Source organism: Oratosquilla oratoria, chromosome 20, assembly GCF_046742065.1.
Source record: "Oratosquilla oratoria isolate Oo_2021 chromosome 20, ASM4674206v1, whole genome shotgun sequence".
NCBI classification, from domain to species: Eukaryota; Metazoa; Arthropoda; class Malacostraca; order Stomatopoda; family Squillidae; genus Oratosquilla; species Oratosquilla oratoria.
This window is the reverse complement of record NC_134796.1, coordinates 41,603,330-41,615,645: the sequence shown is the minus strand read 5'-3', so window position 1 is coordinate 41,615,645 and position 12,316 is coordinate 41,603,330. Positions and strand designations below refer to the sequence as shown.

At 41.5% G+C, this 12,316-nt stretch overlaps 1 protein-coding gene across 1 annotated transcript in view; it reads right to left on the bottom strand.

Annotated features, from left to right (window-relative positions):
* Nucleotides 1-3,026: 3,026 nt before the first annotated feature.
* Nucleotides 3,027-12,316, bottom strand: part of LOC143036494 (uncharacterized) — a 31,963-nt gene continuing 22,673 nt past the window's right edge. Inside the window, exons 2-3 of the mRNA XM_076203907.1 lie at nucleotides 11,245-12,316; nucleotides 3,027-6,293 (exon numbers count right to left, since the gene is read on the bottom strand). The exon at nucleotides 11,245-12,316 is cut by the window's right edge and continues 242 nt beyond it. Coding sequence (XP_076060022.1) covers nucleotides 6,093-6,293; nucleotides 11,245-12,316 — 1,273 coding nt within the window. The 3' untranslated portion in view covers nucleotides 3,027-6,092. The remainder of the gene's footprint in view (nucleotides 6,294-11,244) is intronic.

The window sequence follows — 12,316 nt, the reverse complement described above, 5'->3', positions numbered from 1 at the left end:
GACGAAAATGTTTCATTCTGTGTTTTATTGTTTCATCAAATGCCAGTAAAATTCTATCTGGGAATGCATATCCAATTTCATGTAACGTGTTTGTGCGTGAATATGTGTGCGACCACAAGTATGATTGTAAGTTTCAATATTTTTGTCGTTTACAAGCTTGGATAAGTTAACTACATATTATTTGTATATATGTGTATTATTTAATTTCACAGTTACCCTATGATGATTATTATCCATCTAGGGTATATATATATATATCTATATATATATATATATATATATATACATATATATATATACATATATATATATATATATTTGAACAACCACAATGCACTTTAATTCTAAGCCATCAACATTGGGAGACCCAGTGGAGGCCAACAAACAGAAATTGAAATGCGGTACTGCCAAGGACTCGAACCTAGCAACCACATGACAAGTGCCGTAGTAACTTACCAACTACGCTATCAAGATATATATATATATATATATATATATATATATATATATATATATATATATATATATATATATATATATATATATATCCCGAGAACTTTTTCCTCCTTATAAGGGAGGTAGCCAAGTCAGGGGCACGTACCTATTCCCACACATTTCACTCCTACACTACCTCCACCTTTCCATCTCAGCTCCTCACGGATGACGGGTCATACCTGCATCCGGCAACTACCTTGGGTCAAATGAAATGCAGCAAGACACAGTACATCTGCAATTTTTTTTTTTTTCTGTTATACTCCTCATTTTACGTCTGCTCTCTTTTTTGCCTCTTTTATCTTTTGTTTTGCTTCCTATCTCTTCTCTTTTTTATATACCTCTCATTTTTTTCTCTCTCTCACCCTACTATGTAACCAGTCTCTGAATGCTCGCCTCTTTTGTTCTATTACCTTCTTCACTTCATCATCTCACCACTCACTACCTTTCCTTCTATTCCCTCCCATCCTCCTTGTTCCACATACCATTTTTGCACACCGTGTTACTTCCTCCCTGAAACCCCTCCCCCCATTCCTCTTCCACACCTATCTCCACTCTATCCTCCATCACCTCCCACGCTTCTTTCAGCTTCTCCTTGAACTCCTGTTCCTTTTCCTTCTCATTTAAACATTTTGCTCCAAGCACATTTCTACCCTTCGTCCTTTTCCTTTTTTTTCCACCTATCCTCCACTCTCAATTTACCTTCCACCAAAAAATGATCTGATATCCCCCCTCCACTCTCTCCCCCAAGAACATGGACTTCTAAATCTCCTACTCTTTTCCTGGATACTACTATATAGTCCATTAATGCCTTATCGACCACCCTCTCCCATGTGTACTTATGCTTGACTTTCTTCCTAAACACTATGTTAGCTATCATCAACTCTCTAAACACATCTCCACCATTAACTCTTAACCATGGTTTTTACCAGGCACTCCACACTTCCTAACAACTCCATCTCTTGGTTCATCCCCTACTCCAGCATTGAGATATCCCAATACCATTACATTGACATTCCTCCCAAAACTATCTATGTATTCGTTTAGATAAGACTAAAAGCCTCCCTTTTCTCAACACTTTTCTCACTACCGGGCCCGTATGCACAAAGGCCCACTTCTCCCTTCTCAGTTTCACCTTCATCCACACTAACCACGAAGAAACCCCCTTCCACTTCACCACTCGCTTACCTACCTCCTCACTTACAAATAGAGCCATCCCTTCCCTTCCTCTCCTCACTCCCGACACCCTCCCCACTACACTTCAAACTCAAAAACACCCCTTTCAATCTATTATTATTTATGTTTATTTTTATTATTATTCATTATGAATCATTATTATTTATATATTTCTATCTATCATTCATCTATTTAATTATTGTTATCTATGATTTATCTGTTTATTATCTATCATTACATATTTATCTATTTCATTTATTTATTTTTTCTTGTATCTGACCTAGTAATGGACCGAAAGGTCTCTTGTCCGCATGTTTTTGTAATCATATATATATATATATATATATATATATATATATATGTGTGTGTGTGTGTGTGTGTGTGTGTGTGTGTGTGTGTGTGTGTGTGTGTATATATATATATGTATATATATATATATATATATTTGTACACACGTGTGTGTGTGTGTGTGTGTATCTTTTCTACAATAGCGTTCTGGTAGCTATTAACTTTTCGTGTTCTTCCAGTATTTTACCACTCTTGTAAGATAAAAAAAAATCTATATATGTTTCCTCCTCTCCATCTTCTCTCTCTCTCTCTCTTTTTTTTTTTTTTTTCGTCGATCTGCTCCGTATTCGACTGCCTCAGAATTTGCGCTCAAAGGGAATATAGATAAAAATCCTTTCAAGAACTGAACTTTGAAATGTTTCCCATATCATACCAATAGATGTATCTTCTTCAGTAATCTTGACAAGTCTGTGAGTTCCGGCTCTTATCATAAACTACTATTATTTTTGTCTTTTTCAGGTCAAACATTTTCTGAAACCATACTGTCATTTATATCTAGATGAATTATAGCCAGCGGAGCAGATTTTTTTTCTCTTTGTTATTAATTTCTTACTTAAGGATTAGCAGATTTTGTCTTCTTTCTCCAAAGTTATTCTTGGGTGCCTCTGTCCCACGAAGAGGCTACTTTTCTTCAAGAAATTCTTAGTAACAAATATGAAGACATGATAGAAATACCTCCAAAATTAACCTTTTCCATGATAAGATTGTTAAGATGGAAGTCTCTGGCGATATAGACGCGGAACCAATCCCGTCCCAGTTTCCTGTCGGAGCCACATCTGACATCTGTGATCATCGAGATCGTCCACATCTCGTAGCCATACTCCACAGTTCACCGTACAAAATCTTTCTTACTTCCCGAAATCGTCTCAACAACAATGGTACCTCTCTGGTAAGACCGCCTTCCCAGCCTAAGAAGGTTAAACAAAGCTTCTTTAATTTCTTTTTACTTCCCGAAATCGTCTCAACAACTGGTAAGACCGCCATCCCAGTCTAAGAAGGTTAAACAAAGCTTCTTTAGTTTCTTTTAATTCTCCGTGATTTAGAATACAGCCAAACATGTAGGCAACACAACAAAGCAGACCAATGCACCAAGGGAGCTTATCCGAATGCCAGAACGCACTGAGAACTCCCAATACAACTCTTCACAAGCAGCAATGCCCTGTCACTGAGACCACACTCACACATTCTTCCTCCTGCTTATGATTACAATTTTTTTTTCAGTTTACAAAGGCCTACATATCATCTAGGAAAATGTAAAATCACAATATGAATAATAGCAATAATTGTGGTGTAAATGTAATAACATTAAAATAGCATCAGCGATAACATTAATGACTATAATGGTGATATCATCTGCACTCATATAAAACATGATGCGATTTGGTTGGGTCAATTCTGAGGAACTCAAAATGTGTCATGGAAAGGAAGGACAGGAAGGTCCCATTATGTGCTAATACTTTACACCTAGATATCAATTATTGGATTGCATAATTATATACAAGGACCCACGAAAATTCGCAGAGTATACACCCCGTGACAGAAATAATAAATCCAAATAAAACAAAAAAATCTGTTAGGAGTAAAAGAAGAAGTGATTTGCCTACGGCATGCGTTTGTGTGTTTATGTGATTCACCATGGTCTTGGATCACGTGCCGGACTCGTGATCGACAGCTAATACCCTCCCAGATGTTTGTGTGTGTGTGTATGAGAGAGTTGTGAGTGGGTGGATGGTTTTGTGTGTGTGTGTGTGTGTGTGTGTAAGGATGTCGTGGGTGGGTGGTTGGTTGTGGGTGGGTGTCCCTGTGTGTATATTTTCACCACTGCCTACTGCCTTGAGCAGGATGGCCTTACAATTGCAAACTCTAAGAAGAAGACGTGCCCCAGAGAACAGCTATTGACAAATATGCACTTAAATATGTTTGTACATGTTTGATATGCGTACACACCTGCGCCTGTGCACTTGTTCCGTACATACAGCGCCGACGCACATAGAAAAAAGAAAACGTATCGACACGCGCTGTGACGCCAAAGTACACAACCCACATCAGCAGGCGCTGCTCGGCACATGTGCGCATGCGTGCGTGCGCATGTGCCGGCAGCCGACGCCATAAAGCTATAGTATAAGGCCTGGACTCCTCTGCCCAGAGTCCCTCATCATCACCTGTTTTATCATCATCATCATCATCATCATCATCATTGTCATCGTCACTGTCATCATCACTACTGATAATCTTGTGAGTCCATGACGTGATACACCCAAGTACAACACTAAACACCGCAACACCTTAATGTCACCAGGATGAGAACAACACGAACCGCCATTATGAACTCCGCCACTTGACGCGGCGCCACTGTTTACATAGGTACCTTTACACCAATACTATAGACAGCACAGAGCCACAATTATCCTCAACCCACACCCGATGATGAATGAGTGCCCTGAGCCCCTTTGGCACCTGCATCGGTAGCAGCACACTAGCACTCCCCTCTCTAGATCGCAAGCCAAAGTATTTCTAGAAAATACTGAGGAGATCCCACGCCAGTCCTTTTTAAAAAAAATTATTTAGTTTTTTATCTATCCGAGCACTGTAAAGAAATTATGTTAACTTGTGTAAGGACGTTGTCATGCAAAGAAGAACTGCCTACATCTATAAGGTGACTTGGAAATTACCACCTAAATTATTTGCTCTTTGTGCCTTCTGACCGGCCATGTATGCGTGCCATGGTGCCATGTATGCGTGCCATGTATGCTTGTGTGCTGTGTGCCACTTCGAGACAGGACCTCCGGCACGAAATTGCCATGGAATGAGAAAAGGAAGCAGTGAAGCAGATGGTGGTACTTTTGGAAAAGAAAAAAAAAGTAATGATGTAAACAAAGATCCTTTTCATTATGCTCGAGCAAGACACAAAAAAGGAACCGATCTCAAAAAGCTTTATGGATATTAAGGTTCATAAGTGCCACTGAATATGTGGCATCGTGTAGGGCCAAGTTGGTTATCAATTACATATAATTAATCTGTGACAAAATGGATGGTAGGAGTCACCACGAAGCATATACAGAAAAGTGAGTCAGATAATGGGGGGTTTTTAACAATGTGTTTAAATAAAGAATGCTGCATTAACTTGAGCAGCCTTAATGAGAACTGTCTCGCTTCCTAAGACACTGGTTACAACTCTCCACTTGAAGAAACATGGAGTAATAAGCCTCACTTCTTGAGGACTTGTGTGTTTTGACTAGATTTCTCTTTGTGTTTTTTAATCCAGTACCTTTGCACCCCCACCCCATCTCCATACTTTGTCTTTATGCTTTTTAATTATATAATCCCATTACTGAACGGTATACATATCCCCTCTGCCCTCCGTTCCCTTCCTTCCATTATATACCTGCAACTTCCTTAGCAAGTCAACTCTAAATTTTCTCTCTATAACCCACACCCCATAACCAACCCTGTCTTCTTTGCATCTTTTAAACCAGTCTGCAAACAAGCAAACTGGATGACGTATTACAAACTACATATCACATACTATTGCATATCAAAACCACCCTCTACAGCTAATCTTTGTATTCACAAATATATTCACACACTTGCGCCCGGCTCTATTGTCAGTTCTATCCCAGACTCCGCTTCTGTTCCATCTCAGGTATCGATCACACACGTTTAACACTCAGACATGATAATATGAGAAAACGGACACCTCGCTTAAGGCATCGACACTAAACTAAAAGCTCTCGAGTTGAGCAGGTCTCTGTGTACAACGGACATACGCAAGACCTCCGTTCTTCTTCAACCACTATGGGTCCTCCAAGACCAGAGTTCCTTCTTCTTCTTCTTCCACGTCCTCATTCTCCTTACCTCCTTCGCACGTCACTTGTGTTCTTCTCCCTGAAGCTTCTCGGAAACCTCCGCTAATTTTGCGCAACTGATGATAAAGGAAACTACAGCAAGGCCTCATGATGTCGCCCCTAAGCAAATTACCACGGAAGAAGCATAACAAACAGTCCCAGTGCCTTGTCCATGAGCTAGACTTCCATATACCCAATAATACATCTTGACATACACTTTGGATGATTAATTCAACACTTCCAGCCGAAGGTGATCAAGTCGATATCCAGGTTGAGTTGCCGGAATTTAGTCTTGAGGGTCTCAAGTTGGGCTAGCCTGTCCTTTGGAAGGAGCTTAAGTGCCAAACGCCGCAGGGACGGGCACCTCTCCACCAGTGCCACGATGATCTCGTCAGTCAGCTGACGGGCCCCAGAAAACTTCAGCTCTTCTACCTGCACAAAAAAGGACATTTAGATTCATTAGAGTAAAAATAGTAAGGGTTAATCAAAGGGCATTAAGGTTGCAAAAAATATTAATAATTTAAAAAAAAAGAACGTTTAAGTAAAGGAAAAAAAAGACTTATGTAAAGGTCACAGCAATGATTATTGGGAAGCATGAACCAAACTGGGCTCACGGGGAATCTCGCCAAATATACACAGCTCTGTCTGTGCAAGTAAATGACTGCGATAACGTTAAGTCTGGAATTTTATAAACTTACGAACTCTTCCCAGAGACGTACAGAGTACATTTTAGACATTTTAGGAAACCGTATTGCTTTACATATGCTGAATGCACCTTAATCCAGATGTTATTTGCAAAGTGGATCACAGCTAGTATCGCTAAATTTTTGGAAAACCTGAAGGAGAAAATTTCTCAAAGACGATCTAACATGTGCATGGATTCAGATTTAAAAGATAAAATACTTAGGTGAATAAAAGTCTTCAGTTAAGAAAGCGACGGGATTACCCGATGAATATAACTTACTCAAACGGTGTAGTAGAATTGGTTTACTAATAGTGTGGTCGACGAATGGAATAAACTTAGTAACCATGTAGTAAGCGCTGAAACTATCTGTTGTTTTAAGAAACGATTAGACAACTTTATGGATGGGGATGACAGGTGGTGATGGATACGGAGCTGCCTAGTGTAGGCCTTATGGTCTCTTGCAGTCTCCTTCATTCTTATGTTCTTATGTAGTACCTCAGAACGCTTCCTAGCCCGGGTTGGGTAACTTTTTAAAGTGTGTGTGTCAAAATCAGCGAAATATCTTCTATCAAATTCTCTCGCGTTCCAGAGGAGTAAATTTCTAGGCCTACATACACAAAAATTCACCCAGAACTTTCCCAAATTCAAACGAAAAAAGAGGCTACACTCCTCGATGTTAATATTACTATAGGCTTGGCCATCAATACAACAACTGTAGGAAGAGAATGGGACCTCATGGTCTAACCAGAAACCTACTTTTTCTAATAATGTGAAATGTCTTTCTCCTCCTTGTTCCCAACAAAATCCCACGCAAGCCCACATCTTCCAGAGAGAAATACACCCACTCTCCTGTGTTGACAAGCAACCTAGACCAACCTCTACCATTCCCTTTGATTAGAATTTATCTTTGGTTTTCTCCGTTAATGTCACAAGGAATAGTCTCTAAGTCCTGGGAAGGAATCAAATATTCTATTATTCATAATACTGTTGCTAAACAGAACCATTTGTTGTCAAACACTCACTATTTCTGATTTATACAAACACCAGTGCCATCACAGATGGAGTACGAAGTGTACTTAAATGTCCCTAGCATATGTTTTATTTAGATTCGGCTTTGTTTAGGTGCCAAGTTACTGTGGCCCTTATGGAGTCGGTTCCTATTGGAGGAGTACAACTGTTCTTTGCCTATGATAGAGCAGGCCACACTGTCATTTCTCCTGGAGTTTCTAAAAACTCTATTGAGTCATCCTTGACTGACTAAATTTTCATTGGGGTGTGCAGTCGATAGATTTTAATCAAAGACTGCAAATCTCTATTTGTTCAATAGGTATCTCCCCAAATTTTCTCTTTCCATAAAGGAAGTAATGAATCAACGAGGGAAAGCCCCTTCACTTTAACCATTATTAAAAAAGGCCCTTTCACCGGAGGAAGCTCAGGGCATCACAGGTATTGTAATAGAGAAGTGGAGGCCTAGAAACCCCAATGCAGACCAGACTTAGAGATGAGATGTTTTGTTACAGAGTGTTGTGGGGAACTCGGGGCTCTGTTGACCCGTAGGTTTCTTATGAGGGTTTCTGATCCGATTTCTGGTCTCTAGTCTTGGATAAGAGGGCTATGACGTGTAGAGGAGGCGTGTCCAGATTTTTTCTCCTCAGTTCAGGAGTGAGGCAGGAGTACATACTGGCGTTACGGGGCATCTATTGATACAATTAAAGTCAATGACCTTATCTTTGCCGATAATGTTGTACTTCTTCCGGGGTCGTTGGAGGTCATGGTTGTCTCTCTCGAGTCACTGCACAGGCAGGCGAGGCCGCTGGGAGTCCAGGTTCCCTGGACCAAGATCAAGGTCCAGGCGTTTGGGGACCAACTGGATGACTCACTTTAGTCTGTCCATGCATGTGGCGAGGTCATGGAGTGCTTCACGTTCCTTGGTATATTACATTCCAATAAGAAATCACACTCGATTTCTGCCGTGCGGCTCGGTACAGTTGGTATTCCTGCAGACTCCTGCTCCACACAGGCACCAGCGACATGCAAATTCCTCACCTCCCTCAGAAAATATTATGTTTTTCCACTTTGTTTATAAGATAGGAAAAATTTGTTTCAGTCATTAAAAAGAGCAGACATTCTACAACCAAATATATATATATATATATATATACATATATATATATATATATATATATATGTATATATATATATATATATATATATATATATATATACATATTTTTAATCGATAGGGTAAGAAACTAATTATATGGAGTTGAATTCAAGGAAAAGAGATTATCGTTGTATACAGCAATTATGATAACAAGTAGAGAATAAAACATGTGTTTTTTATAAACAACTCCTGTACACGATGGTGCATTCAGATTTTACATAGAAAGCCATAAAATATTTAAATTAAGGATTTTTATCAATATTTTGCGTCATGACACTCGTGGAGCGAAGGAGGGATGGTAACTGCCGACTCCTTCCATCCTCCTCATCCTTCCAACTCATTTAATTTATTATGAGAAAGTATACTGTTTCCATCATTCTTACCCGAGACTATTCTTATGTAATGTGAATTTATCAATAATCTATGGAGACAGTAAGAGAATTATTTGAGTTTACTCAAAAAGGCAAGAAAAATTGAGATATAAGTAGGCTACATAGAATAGAATGGTATGATTGCAGATTATATAATTTACGTTATCAAACATGGAGCAAAATGCTTATTAAATCATTGAGTAAAGTAACTACATACCAGCTGGTATATACCATACCTCCCTTTCTCGCGACACGAGCGTCATGACGCAAAATATTTATTTAAAAAAAAAAAAAATTCTTTATGGCTTTCTATGTGAAGTCTGCACCATCGTATTCAGGAGTTGTTTATGTAGGAGAACAGATGTTTTATTCTACACTTGTTATTATAATTGTTGTAAACTTCGATTATAAGTAAAGATGTGTATAAACCGATAATTTCTTTTCCTTGACTTCAACTCAATATAGTTACTTAGTTTCTTACCCTATCAAGTTTTGAAATTTGCATTATAGTTGTGGGATGACTGTTTTTTTAATGACTGAAAAAAAAATTCCTATCTTATGAACAAACTGGAGAAATATAATATTTTCTGAAGTAGGTGAGGAATTTGCCTGTCGCCGGTGCCTGTGTGGAGCAGGAGTCTACAGGACTACCAACTGTACCGAGCTGCACGGCAGAAATCAATTGTAATTTCTTATTGGAATGGAGTTTAGTTTACCATTACGTATAGTTTATCTCCAGTCCAATTCGATATATCTGCCTGAGAATAGTTATATGTGCAACATCAGCACTGGTGGCATAATGTGAAGTGTGTTGGTATCGCATTCGCTTATTTATAGGTTCGAACCCCGCAATCCTCTCTGATTCCCAGCAGTGATTGTTAACTCCCCACAACAGTCCAAGCACATAGGGCAATGATGACTGTTTCGGCCACAGCTAAGCGTCTTCAGACGTAGACTCCTCGTCTTACCTTTTGATAACCAAACCCGTCTTATAGTCCAAATAGGAACTCGCAAAAGAACAGAAAGGAATGTTGGTACAATTCTCCCTGTATGTATATGGGCCACCACGCTTCCTAAGCCGTCACTCCCTTGCAGTCGGTTATTGACAACGCCAAACAGTAGACTGGAATTTCTCCCTCTTCATGTTTGTGATGTGATTCGTCACACGGTATTGTGCTCGTTTATACCTGTGATGTAAATTATCACGTAATCTATGGGTATTATTCCTCCTTACCACAGGTCTTAATCTCGAATATATTTTGTCATATCGTATCACCTTCGAGTAAAACTGAAGTTAAGTTTGTGTCTACTTCTCACGCACCTTTAGATATTTTGTTCATGTTTTACTTGTTTTCTTCTGATTATAGTTGCACTAAAAACTTTTCGTGTTTATTGTTTATACTTGATCTGACAATTTTGGAGAAATTAGACTCAAAATGTGTTGCACCAATGTGTCCTGGACTTGAATGCATGTTACCTACAGTACTTACAGGAATTGAAGTCTCTTAAGATACAAACAACACAGGAAACACGACACACACAACATCAGCCACTCCACACATTACTCATAGTTACAGATAAATGCAAATCCGAGAAACCTGGATATATCTAAGGGTTCAAATGCTGATGTCATCTTCGAACTAGGGGACTTTGCCTAAGTCCTCCATAAACCACTGGTTAGAGATCACACACACACACACACACACACACATACACACACACACACACACACACACACACACACACACACACACACACACACACACACACACACACACACACACACACACACACACACACTTATGAATGGGATGGAAGACCTCGACAGAGAAGATTTATAAAAGTGGGATAAGAGAAAAACAAGAGGACATGAAAAGAAACTCAAAAAGGATAGTTATAGAAGACATCTGAAAAAGAATAGCTTCCCACACAGAGTGGTGGATGTCTGGAACAAATTGGACGAGGCAACAGTATGTGCAAAAAACATACAAGAATTTAAGAACAAACTAGATGCTGAAAGATACAAAGACGGGTCACTGCGAGAATAGATCTCTTCCCGTATTATACAACTAGGTAAATACACACACACACACACACACACACACACACACACACACACACACACACACACACACACACAAACACAAAGCCAAGCCCACTTACAAGCTGCAGAGCGCCGTTATCGATAAGAGCTATGAGATCATTATCGAGAAGGTTGGAGCAGGAGCCGAGGTCTACGTGGACGGCCTGCTTCGCTCTCTTCAGGCTCCACATGATGACAGCCACGTCGAGGGAGTGCGAGAGTGTGTAGGGCGTGGTGAGCTTGAGGGTGACTAGCTTGGAAAGAAGCTCGCCTTCCTGATCGCGGTGGAGGGGAAGGGATCTGAGCGATGGAAGGACACCCTCCAGATGCAGCAGGTTAAGGCACGGAAAAGCGGCCGCGACTCCCACGAGATCCAGCTCCTGCATCCCCAGGAAGGCGAGGTGCAAATGCGTGAGTGAGGGGCGCAGCGACGAGGACAGCTGAGGAGGAGGGGCCACCGGAGAAGGGGGCGTGGTGAACTGGAGGATGGTCAGAGAGGTCAGCTTGGGCAGCGCCGACAGGAGGGAGGTCACGTCGACGTGGGCCGTGGGTCGCCGCACCACGAGCGTCGCCAGCTCCGGACACAGGGCGCTCAGCCGGGGCGCCGACCGGTCCGGGTCCGATTCGGCCATGAGGAGCTGCTTGAGGGTCAGAAGCTCGGGGCTCTTTGTCTGCGCCCGGCTCATCACTTCCACCGCCTCGGCCGCCCACTGGCACGTCAGACTATGGAGTTGCCTGCAGGACCTGAGGATGACGAGGCATCCCCGTGTGGTCACGTTGGTACCCCACACGTTCATGGTCTGCAGGTGTGCAGCCGACGTGGTCGTCTCGCCTACTTGGTTGAGCCTCATGGTGTGGTCCGGCTGAGCCAGAAGCAACGCCCTGACACCAGCGTCCGTCACGCCCGGGGAGTAGGAGACGTCCAGGTGCCTCAGAGGCGGCGACGCCCGGGCCAGCGACTCTATGTGGAGGTCGGTGGCTCCGCAGGACAAGGTGAAGGAGGTCAAGGACGTCATCCCTTCCATGGCCTTGCCAAGGGACTCCCCGACGTTGCTGGCCCCGGCCCTTGGGTCCATGGTCAAGGCCAGCGTGGTAAGCTGCTCGGGGCGGCTCGCGAGGGCCTCCACGAGGGCTTCCCGAAGTCCCGGGTGA